General features: G+C 43.6%; 1 protein-coding gene across 2 annotated transcripts in view; it reads right to left on the reverse strand.

Moving 5' to 3' along the window:
* The window catches only part of NFKBIE (NFKB inhibitor epsilon), a 488349-nt gene that overhangs the window by 48730 nt on the left and 419311 nt on the right, over positions 1–20308 (reverse strand). Inside the window, exon 5 of one of the 2 annotated variants that reach the window (XM_044060874.1) lies at positions 18849–19086. In XM_044060874.1, the coding sequence (XP_043916809.1) occupies positions 18849–19086 (238 nt within the window). Of the gene's footprint in view, positions 1–18837; positions 19087–20308 lie in introns of both variants that reach the window. The other variant, XM_044060865.1, reaches the window with a different exon arrangement.

The following is a 20308-nucleotide window of genomic DNA, read 5'->3' on the forward strand; positions in this document are numbered from 1 at the left end:
TCTCATGACACTCTTAAAATGCAAAGAAAAAAAACTAACCATTGATCTTTGAAAGCCTCAAAGGAGTGTGCTATTTGGTGTCAGTGCAACTCTGAAGATCTTGGTGTCCAGACTTGTCTAAGTCAGCTCTGCTCGAGCTGCCTGACAGCTTGGGTGCATGGAGGTGCCCTGAAGCTCTGGGAGGAAGGACATGGGATCTACACTAAGAATACTACTCAAACATCTACTATCATAGTAAGTTCCTTATATAACTGTAACTATGCTCTGTATTTGAGCACTGTTACAATAATGATAGCTGGGAATATTTAACAAGCTTATCCAAACTGCAGAGAGGTTGACCAGTTATGCAGGCCAGACTGCACGAAGCACTGCAGAAATGCTGTGGTGAAACCTACCCTGACCCTGGATAAGATGCTCACTTTATGTTTAGAAATGGAGGGGACTGAAGACTAAATGGTTGCCTCCAGAATGGCCTGTGTACCTACCCCTCTAAAAAAGCTGTGGTAGCAATTGTAAGACTTGACAGACTGGGTTCTGACCTGTTTCTGAGGGATTTTCCAAGAGTAGAAGAGTAGAGGGTAAAATAATGAGTTGGATACTTGCAGTCTCTTAGAGACAGTGCTGCCTTCCTTATACATGGAAAAAGAAACAGACTGCCAGTTTTCCTCATGACCTTGGTTTTTATGCAAGTAGTATGTAAGATGTTAATGAACATCTAAGGAGTGCAAAATTCATTCTGAGTTTTGGGAGAAAATAGGCAAATTAATGGCTAGGCTCAAAATGAACTATGTAATTACTTTGACATGGAAGAAGAACATTTATGCAAGCTGTCCCTGACCCTATGGAAAATTATAATGTCCTGCATGGAAGAGCCTGATGTTCAAAAATCTTTCTGGTTGACATGATGGCCACTGAAAATAAAAATTTTCAGGTCAAGTATTTCAAGGGGATAGTGGAAAATGGTTCACCAGGACTCTATGCTAGTTTTTTCAGCACACAGCTTTAATTGTAATGGTGGAGCCACAGCTTTAAATGAATACCCCATTGAGGAATTGCTTTACTGGTAAAAGTGAAGCTAATAGAATGCCCACTTGCAAACAAACCAAGATGTCAGACAATGCACCTTTTTCACTGAGCAAGCAGCTAACCCTGCTGCAAACAGATTAGTTGGTTGCTAGGTACTATACCAGAGGGATTCAGGTAAAACACAAGTGGTCTGACATACATCTAATGGTCAACAGCAAAGTCATCTACCTGCAGATGAGGCAAATTGCTAGCTTGCTGTGACAGCAAAAAATATTTGCTTAACTTATTATTTTTGTGGCTAGAAAAAGGATCAAATGACAGATGGCTGTATAATCAAGACGAAAACAGTGCCATTTTCCCAGGGAAAGCAAGCAGTCAATGCCAGTAAAAAACTTTCAAAGTTATTTTTTTCAAAAACAAACAGTAAAAAGCATTTTAAAACACTCTACCAACTCCACAAAGAAAAATTTCTCCACAGAATGTGCAGTTACGCATCTCTAAGATCCAAAGTGACTAAAAGGCAGAAGAGCCTGTAAGGTTAGCATTTCCAACTTGGTCACCATTAGGAATTTGCTCAGTCATGCTAAATCCAAAATTGGGTCTAAAGAGCTCATTATTATTATTATTATTTTTTTAATTCTGAAAAGCACCAAGTTAAACTACTCCCCTTTTAATTCTGGTACCCAACTGCTTTGCACCTCAGTTAATTAATATAGATACCAAACCAAATAAGGGCCCAAGACCAAGATGAGTAAATGTCCAAACAGTTTATTCAATGCCAACCAAAGAGAATGAATTTCCGTACCATATTCCTGTTTGTAGAACCACTTTTTGGAAGGTTACGGTGTCTTTGACTAGTCTCAGGGAGAGCCCCACTGCCGGATGCAAGTAACACGATTGACTGACATGCAGGGGTCAACAACTCCACCAACTGAGATAGATGGCCAATCACCTTCCTCAATTCTCCCTTCTCACCACTTCGTAAATCGTTCTCGGTCTCCACCCCTGGGAACTTCACCATCTCGGTAAACACCCAAAACCCGCAAAGGAGATGAAAGCGAACAATATCAAACAAAAAACAAAAGCAAAAGGTTCGCTTGGAGAAACCAAATAAGGGTGGCACACACAATTCCATTCTGAAACCAGAGGACACACTCTCCACAACTCACTTGCCATTTGTTAAAAAAAGCCAAATCTCTCTGAAATGAGAAATCCTTTGTTCATGGACATACAAAAGGAGGGGAAGAAAGGAATGAGGATGGGTTTTATATATGTAAAGTCAACAATGTCCTTCTGGGAAGGAGGATCCTTTCCTCATACTCCTCCCCTGTCTTGCTGTCTTACTACTACCTCCTCTCCAAATCTGTGTTCTTGAACGCTTTCATCTGCCTAAACTGGACTGTTCTGGACTTCTTTTTTTTTATTTTATTTTACATTTGTTGACTGGGAGAATCCGACTGGATAAATGTCCATTTTCAGCGGAGGCCCTGGGAGAAAAGCGCCAGAGTTTGTAAATATACAAAGGCAAGTAAACATATACAAAGTAATTTCACAGATACACAGACCAAGTACAAAACATAAAAGTACACAGAGAAAAAAATATTTTAGCTGCAAATTGTAGTAGCAAGACAGGTTAGTTGTATGTCCAGTAAATTCTACTTGAATTAATGAGAACATGTCTAATTTGCCCATAGACGTGTAAATTTACAATACTGTGTTTGAGTATGAAGGTGTAAGAAAGAGGCGGGGAATACAGTGAGTAGTATAGAGCTTTCAGGAGTATAGTAGAACTTCTGGCAGATGAGGCTTGCGTATTTATTGAAAATACTAGTACATGCAGCAAGTTAGTATGCAGTGGTAGAATGAGAAAGACCTGAGGGAAAAGCAGGTGTAGAGGGTCAGCCTGGGGGAAGGCATGGGCATTATCTATTGAAAAACAGGTTTTAGTATTTATTGGATTAAGAGTTCGCAAAGTAAAGCAGTTTATAGTTTACAGCTTCGTTTCTCTTTGTGGAACATTTGGTTACCTTCTGTGACTGACTTGAACTGAACACAGCAAGTATACTTCCCACTATTTAAGCCTGGTTTTTTGTTGTACTTTACCAGTTTTGTTTATTATCAGGTGAACAGAGTGTAGTGAGCACTATTCTTTGTTTTTAATCTAGGTTTTAGTATTTGTTTAAACTTAGTGATAGAATTTGCTGAGGTAATATCAGGGGGAAGTGAGTTCCAGATTTTTTCCTATGTAGTTAGGAAATAGGGAGTCTCCTGCTGAGTTGTTGGTCCTGGTGATCTTGATTAAGGTCCTGTCACTAGAACGTAGTTGCCTTGGGTTTTCCTGTATTTTAAGCAGATTTGATAGCGTTGGTATTTTGTCTGGATATAGTAGGAGTTTTTTAGCGAAAACTAGTTGGTGGAAGGTAATGAGATTTTGAAGTTAAAGCCACTTTAGCTGGTATAGTGAGTGGCAATTATGTGAATGGTAGGGAGCATTTGTGGCAAATCTGGCAATTTGATTGTAACATGTTTCTAGTTTTGTAATTTCTGTTTTGGATATGTTGGTGAAGACTGGGGCAGCATATAGAAGTGTGGATAGTAGCAGAGTTTGAGCAATAGTAATTTTAGTCAGTTGATTTAGGTAGGTTTTATTTTTGTACAGACTGCCTAGTTTTCCTGTGTATGTTTTTGATGGCTTGATTTATGTGCAGGTCAAACTTCAGTTTGTTGTCAATTGTAACAGCCAGTTAGTAGTCTTGTGTGGGAGATAATGGTACCATCATTAGATATAATACTGAGAGAATCAGTGTCCAAGTTGGATTTATTTGGTTTGAAAATTAGTAATTTGATCTTTTTGGGGTTTAGTAACAGGTTTTTACTGAGAAACCAAGCTTCAGTGGTTTTGAAGATTTGTTGGGTAGTGGAAAGGAGTTTGAGGGGGTTGGTAGCTGAGCAGACTAGTGTTGCGTCGTCAGCATATTGTATGACAGTTGCATCTTGGGTGATCTTGAAATGATCCAAACTGACCAAAAGGCAGAAAAGCCTGTAGGGTTATAAATTTGCCAGAGTCTAGTGGGGTAGTCCCAATAGGAGTGGGAGGATGAAAATGCTGTTTTAAAAAGTATATTGTCTTCCCTTTTGTTTGAAGTATCTCCTGGGAAGGGAGATAAAAAAAAATTGCCCTTAACAGGTACCCAAGAACTGCGCTAGTCATCATCAACAAACAGTGGCTGAAGCTTACACCACAGATGCCTATACAGTACGCTATGACTACACTCCTATAAGCTACATCTATGTCATTGCACACTAACTTGATGGCATGCTTTCATTCAAATTTGGTAGAAAAAGGGACTGTAGCTGAAGTGAAATGACCACTTGAAGAGACAACACCTGGAACCCAATTGTACTGGATGTCACTGGTGAGGTCCTGGATGGGAAAGAAACACGTATGTGACCTTCGGAACCAGACACAAGTGGGGATAGGAAATAGGACCCCAGCCCTGTTTCCAATAGGGGACAGACTTAATTGCCTCTCAGAGGAGCACAGAGGGGCATCCTGTCCCAAGAGCTCTGTGTAGACAGCTCAGACTCTTATTTAAGTCCTTTACAGGAGAAGATGTGGCTGGCCATCACCACGTCCAGAACATGTGTCCTTTTTTGAAGACTCTCAAAGCCTTGGCAAACTTTCAGAAATTCCACACATGGGCAATACCGGACTTGAGTGGGGAGCACGACTGCTGGGCCATATAGGTCATTGTTATATGCAACTTAGCTGTAAAGAAGGGGGCAAGAGTATGTGGTGCTTCAGGGGCTTCCCTGGTGTACAAGGAGGCTTCTTTCACTTTAGGGGTTGGCCGAGTTTGGAAAAAGAGAAAGGATCTCCACAATGCAGTGGAAAGGGCCTGTTGTAGTATTCAGTCATCTACCATGTCCTGAGATGGCTAGGAAAGAAAAGCCCTCCCCCTCTTGAAAAAGGCACCCGAGAATGAATTTCTGGAGTGCCTTCTTGGAGGAGGACAACCTCAGCCAAGCCCCGAGGTATCTCTGAGCCTGCAGTCTAGGCCAAAGTATCAGCACAGTCAAAACTGCAGCAAGTTACATGGAAGCCCACTCTGAAATCTGCACACACAATTTTAACCACTTCTCTCCAGACAGCAATCTTAGAGAGGAAGCCTCTCCAGAGCCCAATATACTACAAATGGCTGGAATTTCAAGAGTTGTGATTAACAATTAAGGGCTCTCGGTCACAAATTGACAAGGTGTTAACCTCCACATTTGGTAGCAAAGTGGCAAAAAAGGCAAACAATCACTTAGGTTCGTAGGTTAGTACTAGGCTTGCTGCCCTTGTGGACCAGTTTGAGCCTAGCCAATTTCCTTCAAATGTGAGAATCAAATACTATACCTTGTGTCTGTGAAGTAAACACTTTGACCACTATGCCAACCCCCAACTTGGGAAACAGCCCAAGCATGCCTGGTCAAGGAAGCCTAGAGCTTACACAAAGTAATAGCCTTTAGTAGCTAGAGAAACAGAGTCCAATTTTGGCATTCCTGCTGACTGGCTCCATAGGGGAGTGACCGTAAGGTTGCTACATTAATGACCCCAAAGCTTGGTCCTCTTTCTTCCTAAGATTCCCATTAAGACATTTCCTATGGGGAAGAAACAAAGGCTATAACCCAGTCTATAAAAAACTTCATCAGCCTTGAGACGTTTTTTTAAAAAGGGATCATTGTGGTGTGGAAAGGAGATACTGCCCTCAACTGTCTTGAAGATGAATGCATCCAGGTTTTTTGGCTCCCTGTAGGAAACAGAGATAGAGTAACCCCCCCCCCCCCAACACATTTAAAAGCTGCAAAAGCAAGCATCTACATGGACTTGCAGGATATGCTATGTGATGAGTACAAACTGGAGGTCTGGTGATAGGATTCTGGTGCACTCCAGTCAACCTGCCAACAGTAGTATGGGGACATAAGAAGATTGCATCAAGCCAATAGCAGTCATCAGGACATGTTTTTAAGGGTGTGTACCTGTTCCCAATGTTCTAGTATCCCCAAAGGCCTTTAAAATGTTTTTGAGGTCTGAACTACAAGCACATGTACTGCAAGACCTGAAGATCCCCTCAACCTGGGAACTGTGGTCTCAGTGGGAATAAAAACATCTTGGAGAAGAGTTCCTGGTCAATAGTGCTACACACCAGCAGCCAAGAAAAGTACAGTTTTGTACCTACCATAAATGTAGATGTTCGAGTGTATACCCTGCTGCAGTCATCACACTTGGGTTATCCTGCTGTCAGGCGGTCCCGCAGTCGGCCCGAATTCCAGAGTCTTGGTCCAGCATCGGTTGCAGTCGCTTCTTCCCTGACGTCAGTGCGCCAGGGGTATATGAGAGGCATCCAAAGCAATTTTCTTCAGTTTTTCTTGCCCCAGATGTCAGGTGCCCCCCCCCCCCCAAATGGTGGTCAGTAGATAGTACCAATAATAAAAAGTGTAGCATAAACAAAAAATCCCTCCAGCTATAAGCAAATACACCACAAAGGTGGTAACAGATTTTAAGGTATAGAAAGGTCTTAGTTAGGTCAGAGGGGATGGAGAGAGGGTAACCTGGACTGCAGCAGGGTATACACTCTAACATCTACATTTATGGTAGGTACAAAACTGTACTATGTTCATTGTGTTACCCTGCTGCAGTCATCACACTTTTGTAGAATCCCAAAGCTAAGGATGGGAGGTGGAGTCAAACAGGGTTAGAGGAGGCTAGAAGGCCCTGCAAAACTGCAGTGGCGAAGTCAGCTCTAGTCTTAGAGTAAAGTGGTAAGTGGTAATGTTTGGTGAAGGTGTGTACTGAACTCCAAGTTGCAGCTTCCAGAATATCCTTGGTTGGCACTCCCCTGAGGAAGGCTGTAGATATAGCTGCTGCCCTGGTAGAGTGGGGCCTTATGCTAGCAGGAACTGGTTTTCCATGGTGGGTGTAGCAAAAACATATGCAATGTCCTATCCATTTGGAAATGGTCTGTTTTGAGATAGCCTTTCCTTGTGATGCTGTAGCATAGGATACAAAAAGCTAGTCAGATTTTCTGAAAAACCTTAGTTTTATCCAAGTAGTAATGTAGCTGCCTGTGAATGTCCAAGGAATGTAAAAGTCTTTCTCCTTTGTTCTGTGGATTTGGAAAGAAGGCGGGTAAATGGATGGTTTGATTTAGAGCCACACTGGATACCACCTTAGGCATAAAGGAGGGGTTAGTTCGTAGAGAAACTATGTCTTGATGAAAAATGAGGAAAGGCTCTACTGCCATAGTGCCTGAAGCTCTGAAACTCTTCTGGCTGAAATAATTGCTAGCAGCAGGGAAGTCTTCCATGATATAAACTTTAAGTCAGCTGAGAAAGCTGGCTCAAAAGGAGGTAGCGCAAGTTTTTCCAGAACAAAGTTGAAGTCCCAAGTAGGTGTTGGTGCTCTCCTGGGAGGCTTAATGTTTTTGGCCCCTCTGAGAAACTGCGTTAGGATTGGATGTGAAAATAAGGGAGGATCCGTGTTGTAGTGAGCTGAAATAGCTGTGGCGTGAATTTTAATAGATGAAAAAGAAAGCCATTTGTGTAACTTCTCAGTTAAATATTGCAGAATCTGAGGTATGTCAGGCTGAGGGGTATTTTGGCCTTTAGCTTGGCTTTCCTGGTGCTGGGCCTCCTGAATAACATCCATAACAGCTTGTGAGAGAGGAGCTGGCTGGTTGCTTAGGTGATTTGCCATGCAGCCAAGTTTAAGGTTTTGAGCTGGCTGTGTAGAATCTGATTGCCTTGCTGTGTGAGCAGATGGGTAATTTGTGGTAGAATCCATGGTGGGCCCTGGGCCATATTCCTTAATAGTGGGTACCAGTGCTGGCGTGGCCAGTCTGGGGCAATGAGTATCATTCGGGGTCTCTCCATCCTGACTTTCAGCAGCACCTTTGTGAGAAGGGGTAATGGAGGAAAGGCATATACTGTCAGCATTTTCCAAATGAATGAGAGTGCGTCCACTTTCCAAGCTTGATGGTGAAAAGTCCTTGTGCAAAATTATGTTAGTTGATAGTTTTGGGGGCTGGCAAACAGGTCTATGTCTGGGAGCCCCCATTTTTGAGTTAACATTGCAAATACTTGTGGATCCAGTTTCCACTCGTGGGGATCCATGATGTTTCTGCTTAGGTCATCTGCCAATGTGTTCTTTTTTCCTGGCAGGAATTGAGCTTGTAATTGAACTTGGTAAGCCAGTGCTGTGTTCCACAAGGTCATTGCTTGCCTGCAGAGGGTAGGAGTGTGTACCCCCTTGCTTGTTTATGTACCACATTACTGTGGTGTTGTCTGTCCTTATGATAAGCTGTCCTGGATGTAAGAGGTCCTTGAAGGCTGTCAGAGCATTTTGTACAGCTAGCAATTCTTTTTGATTGATGTGCAGATTCCTTTGATCTGCAGTCCATATGCCTTGAATGCACCGTCCTGCCATGTGTGCCCCCCAGGCATAGTCCGTCATAGTCATAGCATCTGTTGTCATAGTTTGCCTGACTGGGGGTAAGGTGAAAGGCTGACCCTTGTTGAGGTGACATGCCTGTGACAACCATAGAAACTCCTGTTGAAGGCAGGGAATGAGAGGCATCATTGTTTCCAAGCTGTGGCTGTGTTGAGTCCATACGCTTTTTAGGTACCATTGTAATTTCCTCATATGCAGTTTTGCAAATGGTATTAGTAGTATGCAAGATGCCATGAAGCCCAAGGCCTGCAGAATTTTGCTTGCAGGGAGTTGGGTCTTTGTTGCCATTGCTCTGAAGTATTGAGTTAATTGTAGTCGTTTGTCTGGCGTCAGATAAGCCATCTGGGCCATTGTATTCAAGCTGGCACCCATGAATGTCATATTTTGTGAGAGCACTAGTTTTGATTTCTTTTAGTTTACTGTGTACCCTAGGCAACTTAGAAGATGTTTTACAAAAGCCAAGTGTTGTAAGAGAATGTCCTTGCTTTATGCTTGGATGAGGCAGTTATCCAGGTATGGGTATATTTGAATTCCTCTTTGTCTGCAGTATGCAATTACTGGTGCCAGGCATTTTGTGAAGAACCTGGGCGCAGTAGATAAGCCAAAGGGCAGTGCAGAGAATTGGTAATGGGTTGAACCTGCAATGAAACGGAGGTATCTTCTGCAATTTTGTCAGATAGGGACATGCAGGTATGCCTCCTTGAAGTCCAACGTTACTAGCCAAGCTTTCTTGCCCAACATGGGAAGAAGCTGCTGTAGTGTTAGCATCTTGAATTTGGGTACTTGCAAGAATGTGTTTAAAACTGAAATGTCCAGAATGGGTCTCTCCAAGCATTGTCCTTTCTGGGGACTAGAAAGAGCCTTGAGTAAAATCCTTGGCCTTGCTCCTGTGTAGGTACCAGTTGAATGGCTCTCATGTCCATGAGAGCTGTAATTTGTTTTTGTGCCTCTACCCATTGATTGTGGCAGGTTTGGAATTCCTTTTATCCTTGGCAAGGTGTGGAAATGGAATCTGTATCCTTGTGAGATAATGTCTAGGACCCATTTGTCCTTTGTGACGATGCGCCAGTTTGTCTTCAAAAAGTGCAAATTTTCCTCCCAAGGGAGCTGCCACGAGAGTTTTGCTTGGCAGTTTGAGGTTTAAGTCATTGTGTTTGCCTTCTAGTAGTTTGGGACCCGTCTTCTCCTCCCTTCTGTGTTGCAGTGCCCCATTGGCGAGGTTTGTAAGGGATTTGTGCTTGTCCTCTGCCCCTTGGGCACCTGTATTTACCCCTCTGTGGTCTATCAGAAGATGGAAAGGACCAATTTTTTGTTGGCCAATTTCTGCTGAAGCGTGGGGGCGGGCTGTACCTGTAAGAAATCTTTGACCGTCTGCATAGATTTTGCCTTATCCCCCATTTTCTTTAAAACCTCCTCTGCTTTAACCCCAAATAAGACATCCTGCTGTAAGGGTGCATCTAGTAACTTTGCTTTAACATGATCAGGCAGAGATTGTTCCTTTAACCAAGCATGCCTACGTATAACAGACCCAATAACAGCTGCTCTAGAGGAAGCTTCCAAGGCATTAAAACCACATTGTAAAGTATGTTTGCCCACCTGTTCAGCTGCATGCAACAGATCCTGCATTTCCTTGAATTCAGACTGTTGAGGGTGCGTGCCCATCTTTTGTTTTATTTGAGACATTAGGAATTGCTGGTATTTAAGCATGTGAAACTGACAATTTAGTGCTCTTATAGCTAGAGTAGCTGAGGTGTAAACCTTCTTCCCCCACCTATCTAGTGCTCTGGAGTCCCTTTCAGAGGGTATAGGATTTTTAGCCATAGAAGCCTTAGCCCCTTTGGGACCCTGGGAGATTGTCTCTGGATCAGCAACAGGGCTTTTGTATAGGAATTTGTGTGAGTCAGGCACTCTATAGTATCTATCTGGTTTGGCTGGAGCATGAGGCAGAGAATCTGGATTTAGACTAGATTCTAAGAAAACATCATCCACAATGTCTAAAACTGGGGGGATAGCAAGTGGTCTGTGCTGCGGGAGAAAAAGAAACTCTCAGAGCCTTTTCTTTGAGTCGGAGTAGTCCTGACCTTCCCAGTGGAAATGTTCCCTCATGGTATGCAAGGTTTCCCCAAAGGAATAGTCCTTCAGGGGGAGAAGCTGAGGGAATGGAGTCTTCAGCATCAGAATCTTCATAAGGGGGAAAGGAGTAATCCCGTTCCTCAGAGGAGCCAGAGGAAACAGGCACTTGATCAGAGGAGGCATAATCCTCCTCTTGTCTAGGCCTTTTGTCGGTGGGGTTGGGAACCCCTGATCAAAGAAATCAAATATTCAGCCATTTTAAGCATCTGTTTTCTTAGGCATAGGGCCTTGACCTGGAGACTGATGTGTAGTCTTTTTTGGTTTTAGAGGAGTCTTAAGCTTAGCATAAGATTTTATGGTAAGAGTAGTCGGTCTGAAGACACCTTCAGAAACCGAAGGTGTTTCTACAGCACCGGCTTCTCCTACTGCAATGTCGTCGGTAGGGCCTAAAGAAAATGGCTGCATCGGCTAGAACTCTCTGCTGAAGAATCCAAAGCGGTCTGGGGATCCAATTCAACAGTAGCCAGGGCCAGCATAGGCACCTCACTGAAAACCGGAGAACCGGCAACCAGCCCAGCCGAGGCCTCGGAGTCTGGCTGGGATCTAGGCTGCCAGTCTTTATCCTTGCGTTTTTTATGCACGCCGGTAGTCGGTTGCTCCGACGGCATAGTGTAATTAAATTTCCTACCGAAGTAGTGTTGTGCGAAATCAAAGCGTCACTTTATAGTTCGCTTATTGAACCTAGCACAAAACTGACAACCAGTGACGTCGTGGTCTGGGCCCTAGGCAAGGTATACAAAAAGAATGAAAGTCCTTATGAGGTATTTGCTTCCCACAAGTAATGCAATTGTTAACTTTTTCTGACATCGGACTGAGGCAAGAAAAGGTTTCCCAACAGGGTACTTAGCTTTGAAGACTTCGGACTGAAACTCGATTCGAAAATCTCAGGTGTCGGCCGACCGGCACTTGCGAACTGCTTCAGGTTTGGGCACCGCGCAGCAAGAAAGACTGGAGAAAATGGCGTCAGATGCCTCTCATATACCCCTGGCGCACTGACGTCAGGGAAGAAGCGACAGCAGCCGACGCCGGACCAAGACTCTGGAATTCGGGCGGACTGCGGGACCGCCTGATGGCAGGATAACCAAAGTGTGATGACTGCAGCAGGGTAACATGATGAACATCTCCATAGACAGCTCTTCAGAATCAAGTAGAGGAGCAACATGTAGACCTTTACTGTGCTTCACAATTGCAAAAACAAAATATGGATACAAACTAAAGCCTCTTCTGGTCGAAAATCTTATTTTAACATGCACATAACCTGGAAGGAGATGTTTTGACACATATATGCCTATTATCCTCCATTTATTTGGCGGTCTTGATGCACCAGAAGAAACCCTGGGCTGCACATGGACCCATCCCACCAATCCTCTGCACAAGGAAAAGTACAGTTGTGTACCTACCATAAATGTAGATGTTAAGAGTGTATTCACTATTGCAGTCATTACTCTTGGGTTGTCCTGCTGGCAGGCTACCCGCAGTCGGCCTGAATTCCAAATTCTTGGTCCGGCGTCGGTTGCAGTCGCCTCTTCCATGACGTCAGTGCGCCAGGGGTATAAAAGATGCAGCCGATGCAATTTTATTCAGTTTTTCTTGCCCCAGATGTCAGGTGCCCCCAAAAGGGTATGCCAAAAAACATGCATGCACTAAGGTAAACATTTCCTTCATTACAAGCAAATACACCACATAGGTTGTACAGAATAGAGAAGTACAGAGAAGACCCAGCAAATGAAAGGGGGATGGTGGAAGGGTAACCTGGACTGCAACAGTGAATACATTCGAACATCTACATTTATGGTAGATGCACAACTGTACTATGTTCATAGTGTTTCACTGTTGCAGTCATTACTCTTGGGTTGAATCCCCAAGCTTAGGATGGGTGGCTGGGCTAAATAGGATTAGGAGAAGCTAGGAGGCCCTGCAGAACTGCAGTGGCAAAGCCTGCTCTGGATTTAGAGTAGAGAGGTAAGTGGTAGTGCTTTGTAAAAGTGTGCACTGAAATCCAAGTTGTAGCCTCTAAGATGTCCTTGGTTGGTACTTCTCTGAGGAAGGCTGCTGAAGTGGCTGCTGCTCTGGTAGAATGTGGCCTAATGTCCTTGGGCACTGATTTGCCATGCTGTGAGTAGCAGAAATGAATGCAATGGCCTGTCCATTTTGAGATAGCCTTTCCTTGTGATCCTGCAGCATATGCTACTAAAAGTTGCTCAGTCTTTCTGAAAGCTTTAGTTCTGCCCAAGTAGAAGCGTAGCTGTCTGTGTATGTCCAAAGAATGCAGACGTCTCTCACCCTTGTTCTGTGGGTTTGGATAAAAGGTAGGAAAGTGAATGGTTTGGTTAAGGGCCACACTAGACACTACCTTAGGCATAAATGTAGGGTTCGTCCTCAGAAAAACCCTGTCTGGATGGAAAATGATAAAAGGTTCCACAGCCATGAGAGCCTGTAACTCAGACTCGTCTTGCAGAGGTTATTGCTAGGAGCATAGCCGTTTTCCAGGATAAGAATTTAATATCTGCTGTTGAGGCTGGCTCAAAAGGAGGCAGTGTAAGTTTTTCCAAGACATAGTTTAGGTCCCATGCAGGTATTGGTGCTCTTCTTGGGGGTATTATGTATTTGGCCCCTCTGAGGAACTGCCTTAGTAATGGGGTGAGAAAAAATAGGTGGTTCCGTATTATAATGGGCTGAAATGGCAGAGGCATGAATCTTAATAGATGAAAAGGAAAGGCCTTTGTCCAGCATGTCAGTTAAATATTGTAAAATCTGAGGAATATTTGGTACAAACGTGTCAATTCCATGGTCCTGGTTCCAAGCACAGAATCTCTTCCATTTTTCTGCATAACATTTTCTGGTACTTGGCCTCCTAGCCTCCAAGATAACATCCAATACAGCTTTGGAGAGTGGAGTGCTCTGAATGGCTACATTATCCGCCATGCTGCCAGATTTAAGGTACTGATGTGGCTGTGCAGGATCTGATAGTTTTGTTGGGTCAGTAAGGGAGAAGTTTGAGGCAATGTCCAGGCTGGTTCTTGAGACAAGTTCTTTAGGATTGGGTACCAGTGCTGCCGTGGCCAGTCTGGGGCAATCAGTATCACTTTTGGCTTCTCTTGTCTGACCTTTAGGAGTACCTTGGGGAGGAGAAGCAGTGGGGGAAAGGCATATACGGTTAGGTTTTACCAGCTGAAGGATAGGGCATCCACTTTCCATGCTTGCTTGTGGTAACTTCTTGTGCAGAATTTCTGTAGTTGGCAGTTGTGAGGGGAGGCAAATAGATCTATGTCTGGGCATCCCCATTTCCTTGTTATCATGCTGAAGACTTGCGGATTCAGTTTCCACTCGTGGGGATCCATGAGCTTTCTGCTTAGTTCATCTGCCAGAGTATTTATTTTTCCTGGCAGGAATTGTGCTTGCAGGTGAACTTGAAAGTCAATGCTGTGTCCCACAAAGTCATGGCTTGTCTGCAGAGGGGGTAGGAATGTGTGCCTCCCTGCTTGTTTATGTACCACATGACTGTAGTATTGTCCGTCTTAATTAGTAGTTGTCCTAGATGAAGTAAATCCTTGAAAGCTGTCAGGGCATTCTGAACAGCTAGCATCTCTTTTTGATTGATATGAAGATGCATCTGGCTTGTGGGCCATGTGCCCTGAATGCATTTTCCTGCCATGTGGGCCCCCCCAGGCATAATCTGATGCATCTGTTGTTAGGGTCTGCCTGGCTGTGGGTAAAGTGAATGGCTGCCCCTTGTTGCAGTGACAGGCCTGTGCCCACCATCGAAACTCCTGTTGCAGGCAGGGAATGAGGGTAACTAATGTTTCCAGGCTGTGGCAATGTTGAGTCCAAACACTTTTTAGATACCATTGTAGTTTCCTCATATGCAGTCTGGCATATGGAATTAGTAGTATGCAGGATGCCATGAAGCCCAAAGCCTGCAGATTTTTTCTTGCAGATAACTGGGTCTTTTTGTTGCCAACATTTTGAAGTAAGAAGTCAGTTGTCTTTGCTTGTCTGGCGTGAGATAAGCCATCTGGGCATCTTGCACCCAGGAATATTATCTCTTGAGAGGGTACTAGTTTAGATTTCTTTTCGTTTACTGTGTAACCTAGGCAAATTAGTATTCTTTTTACAAACACCAGATGCTGTAGTAGAATGTCTTTGTTCTCTGCTTGAATAAGGCAGTCATCCAAGTAAGGATATATTTGAATTCCTCTTTGTCTGCACAATGCAATTACTGGTGCCAGGCATTTGGTGAAGACTCTGGGTGCAGTAGATAAGCCAAAGGGCAGTGCAGAGAATTGGTAGTGCATTGAGCCAGCTATGAATCTGAGGTATCTTCGGCAAGACTGTATGATTGGGACATGCAGGTATGCCTCTTTTATGTCCAAAAGTAACAAGTCAAGCCTTCTTGCCCAGCATGGGCAGTAGCTGCTGCAGAGTCAACATTTTGATTTTGGAACGTCCAGAAATGCATTTAGAATAGACAGGTCCAGTATTGGTCGCCAGGCTTTGTCCTTTCTGGGCACCAGGAAAAGTCTTGAGTAAAATCCTTGTCCCTGCTCTTGTTGTGGTACTTGCTGAATGGCCCTCATGTCCATGATGGATGAAACTTGCTTTTGCCTCTGCTCACTGACTGTGTGGCAGGTCTGGCATATCTTTTGCTCTTGGCAGGGTGTGAAAGTGGAAGCTGTAGCCCAGAGACACTATGTTCAATTCCCATTTGTCCTGAGTAATCATGTGCCAATTTGGTGAAAAAAGTGCTAGTTTCCCCCCCTAAGGGAGCTGCCAAAAGATAAGTGCTTGGTTCTGGCAGAGGAAAGTCATTGGGACTGTTTCCTGTATGGTTGTGATTTGTCCTCTCTGCTTTTGGAGGTAAAAGCACCCCATTGCTTAGGCCTGTATGAGCCTTGGGGCTGGGATCTGCCTCTTTGTGGCCTGTCCGACACTGGAAAGGACCAATTCTTTGTAGGCCAGTTCCTGCTAAATCTGGGTGGCTGTACCTGTAGGACATCCTTAACTGTCTGCATGGATTTTGCTTTATCCTCCATTTTCTTCAACACCTCTTCTGCTTTAACACCAAACAAAGTATCATGCTGCAATGGAGCATACAATAATTTTGCTTTAACATGATCACGCAGATTCTGTTCCTTTAACCAAGCATGCCTTCTAATGACAGAACCCGTAACTGCGGCCCTGCATGAGGCCTCCAGTGAATCAAAACCACATTGCAAAGTATGCTTTCCCACTTGTTCAGCTGCATGCAATAAATCCTGCATTTCCTTGTTATCAGAACATTCAGAATTTGTCAACATTTTCTGTTTAAGCAGTGACATTAAATATTGCTGATATTTAAGCATATGAAACTGATAATTTAAAGCCCTTACAGCCAAGGTAGCAGAAGTGTAAACTTTTTTCCCCATCTGTCCTTTGCCCTAGAACCCCTATCAAAAGGGACAGGGTTTTTTGCAGTGGAAGCCTTGACCCATTTGCGACCTTGAGATATAGTTTCTGGGTCAGCAGCAGGGTTTTTATATAGAAATTTATGAGAATCTGGAACCCTGTAGTATCTGTCTGGCTTGGCAGGTGGAGGGGGTAAAGAGTCAGGAGACAGGCCGGACTCTGAAAATACATCTACAATGTCTAGAACAGGTGGAATAGCAAGAGGCCTGTGCTGAGGAAGTAAAAGAAAATCTCTAAGCCTTTTCTTAGATTCTGAATAATCTTGGCTCTCCCAGTGAAAATGTTCCCTCATGGTATGCAGGGTTTCCCCAAAAGAATAATCCTCAGGAGGAGAGGCTGAAGGAATAGATTCTTCAGCATCAGAATCCTCATAGGGAGGAAGAGTATCCCTGTTCAGAAGAGGAGTCAGAGGAAACTGAAACCTGATCTGAGGAGTCACATTCTGCCTCTTGCCTAGGCCTCTTATCAGGAGGGGGATGGGAACCCCTGATCAAAGTAATAAGGTCTTCGGCCATTTTAAGCATCTGTTTCTTAGGCATGGAAGTTTTTCCAGGAGAATGCTGTACTTGTTTCTTTATCTTTAGAGCTGTTTTAGTCTTTGAAGCTGAGGTAGGCTTGACATATAACTGTGTAGGTCTGAAAACACCCTCAAAAGCCGATGCCTGCTCAGTGGCTCCGGACTCATCTGAGGGAATAGTTTCAGAGGGTCCAATACCTTGAGTATCCAGAGGCCTAGTCAGCTCCACGTGGAAGTCGGTAGCGGCTTGTGGCTCTGAGGCAGCGGGTGTCAGGGGCTGCGAAAGTGCCTCCCTGAGAACCGGCGACTGGCCTAGCAGGGGCCTAGTCGTCAGTTTTGGACCACGGATGCCCTGTGTTTTTTGTAAACTCCAGTCGTCGGCTGTTCCGACGGCATTATATAATTAAACCTTCGGCCAAAGCAATGAAAGGCAAAATCGTACCGACGCTTAACAGTGCATTGGTTAAATCTAGCACAAAACCGACAGCTAGCAACGTAGTGATCAGGGCCTAGGCAAGGAATACAGTAAGAATAGAAATCCTTATGAAGTATTTGCTTCCCACAAGAAATACAATTGTTAACTTTTTCTGACATCGGTCTGGAGCAAGAAAAAAAGTTTCCCCAGTGGGGTACTTAGCTTTAATGAAGACTTCGGATCTGAAATTAGATTTTGAAACTCTCGGGAGTCGGCCGACTGGCACTTGCGAACTGCTTTTGCTGCGGGCACCGCGCGGCAAGAAAGACTGAAGAAAATGGCGTCGGCTGCATCTTTTATACCCCTGGCGCACTGATGTCAGGGAAGAGGCGACAGCAACCGACGCCGGACCAAGAATTTGGAATTCAGGACAACTGTGGGTAGCCTGCCAGCAGGATAACCCAAGAGTAATGACTGCAACAGTGAAACACGAACATCTTCAGCTGTCATAATTCTTCTGGTAGAAATGTAGGCCAAGAGTTTCTCTCTGGTATGTCTGTAGGTGGCTGGTGGCATTTACAGCATTGGCTTTATGCCACACTCTTCTCTCCAAGGCAGCAGAAACAATGATAGTATAGGTCTTGGATCATCATATGCCAAGCACAGACCATGAGGCATAAAAGAGGGAGATGTCACAGATGTTTGTCAGTTTCAACAACCAAACTGTGAGAGACAGAAGGTGGGCTCAGGAGTCTGTCATATGAAATCACAGATTGTGTTAGCAGACAGCATTTGTGCCTCCAACAGTGACAGTTTCATAAAAACTGCTGAATGGGTACAGAAGACAGAATAAACCTGACTGAAGATCCACCAATGAAAGAACCAAATGTTAGGTTAATGTATCAATTATTTTTCCCCTGTAAGGACAGTTGGGGGGGGGGGTGCAGTGCCATCTACAAGTGTTCTGCAGTCCTGAAGAAATGCTATAACTGCACAACCTTGGAAAGTCTTGTGGGAGGTAAAGTGACAATATGAGCTCCAAAGGCTATATTCAATCTCTGTATTTATGCAGTTGTGTCTGAATTCTCAACATTGTAAGAAATTGGAGGCAGGCAAAGGGCACTGCTAAGTGTGTGTATTTTCTCCCTTCCTGATCGTGACTTCCACTAAGAGGAAAATCAAGGTACAAACTAAGGTATGGGGCACAACCAGTCTGGAAATACGAGGGTTGCATACTTATCTGCAAACAATGTTGCTTCTCTTGGCCTCAGGCAACAGTGACAATCAGAATATACTGGAGAGGTTCGCTGCTGAGCATGAAACTGCTGGGATGAAAATCACACCCCCAAATCAGAAGTTCTGGTTTTCTTCAGGAAGATATTTAACTGTTCTCAGCAGGAAAGAAATTACCTTACCTGTTGGAGTCTAATATGTTTGCGTTTTGTTCAGAAGTGGGGATAAGGAGACTAAGCAGTCAATGGGTGCAGCAGCAGTACTGCAGATTTTGTAACAGACTGTGGGGGTAAAGTGAGCCCAGAGTCATAGGGTGTAGTTATCATTTTACAGATCACTATGCCCCTCTCACAAACTATGGTCATGAGCTTATGGGTGGAACAGAAACTATGACAGTGCAAATACACGTGGAGGAAATTAGATGTATGCAGGCCTTCATTTACATTTTGAGCAGGATAAATTCTAGTATCTTCTAAAAAAAGCATTTAGTATAGTACAGTATATATTACACTCTTGCCAGCACTACCTTTTTTCTCATACCAGTGAGCACCCACACTTGAAAATCCATTAACTTACATCACTATCACCTTCAGCTAAGTCTTGTGCAGTCTCATCCTCCAAATTTCGAAGCAGCGTGTCTGCACCCGATTGGCATAGGATGGTAGCAACTGCAGTGTCCTTTCGCCCCACAGCCAGATGAAGTGGTGTGCAGCCATTATACATAGTTGCATCTACGTAAGCCCCTTGTTTCAGTAGAATGTGCACCATTGAAATGTTCCGTAGTTCTACTGCTAGATGTAAAGGGGTTCTTCCTCCTGTACCCTCCTGAAAAAAACAAAAGAAAAACGAAGAATGAAAGAAAAAGAGTAATGAAAAAATTCTTTACTGTAAAATAGCAGTAAACACTGGATGTCATAGTATAAGCAAGTTGGACATTTAAAATGGTTACCAAAGACAAACACTATAGCAGAAAGTACAGTAACATAATTGTAGACTTAGGAGTATGGTCACTAATATAGTCATTACATCAAAGAAATCTGCCACGGGCTGAGGTCAGAGCAGATTTTCAGAACCAAACACACTTCCTATTATATTGAGCCAATATCACCTTTACTATGGACATCTACATGCATATGATATAAACCCTGAGGTACAGTACCCATTTCTGGCTCTTTTCTTGCTCTTCAACGTACCAGATGGAAATGCACAACCATAAAACACTGTGATTCCAAGAAAGCCGCAGCATACAAATAATAGTGAACAAAACGAGGCAAAGGGAGCAAGAAAAACAACTGGCTACCTATAAAGTGAAGGAAGGGGAAGGGGATAATCAATCATGCTGGCTCTGAGGATTCCAAAGTTCAGAGGAGATGGTGGATGAGAAACTGGACTGCAGCAGTGCCCACACACAAACATACACAATCAAGGTAAATAGACTACATAAATGTACTACATGTTCATTTTGTGACTCATGAGGGGAGGCACTGGAACTGTCCCTTGTAGTTAGGGAGGTTGGAGGGACCATAATGAAAAAGATCAACATGCCCCTTAGAATGGAAACCACAAATCCCATTCTAGCCAAAGCAATCCGGTCCAGTCTGTAATGATTTGACTAGCTACTTTCAGGATATTTTGCACACTACCCCAAACTGTGGCACTTGCACAGCGAGACCATATATTTTTTTTTTTTGCAAAGTTTTCCCATGAAGTTTATAACAGAAGTAAATCCAATGTGCTATGCACTAATGGTTGATTTTGATACAGGCAGACCTTTTTTTTCCATTTCAAAGGCCACAAAAATAGCTTTTTGGTTTGCCAGAAAATCAAAATAATATAAATTTCTTTACTTCATGTACTATGGAGAAATTAGAAAAACCACTAGCAACTGGACAGCCTAAGTGCCATCTCTGTAACTGCATTAGCCATAAAGCTGGGGTTAATACATGCTGACACTGTCTTTATGAAAGATGAAAAAATGCTCTTTTAGGAAAATGGAACTAGAATCACAGTTGTGCAAAGTGGAATTTCAGATATGGCAATACAGCTG

Source organism: Protopterus annectens, chromosome 1.part0, assembly GCF_019279795.1.
Source record: "Protopterus annectens isolate FY-2018-M chromosome 1.part0, PAN1.0, whole genome shotgun sequence".
Lineage (NCBI taxonomy): Eukaryota > Metazoa > Chordata > Ceratodontiformes > Protopteridae > Protopterus > Protopterus annectens.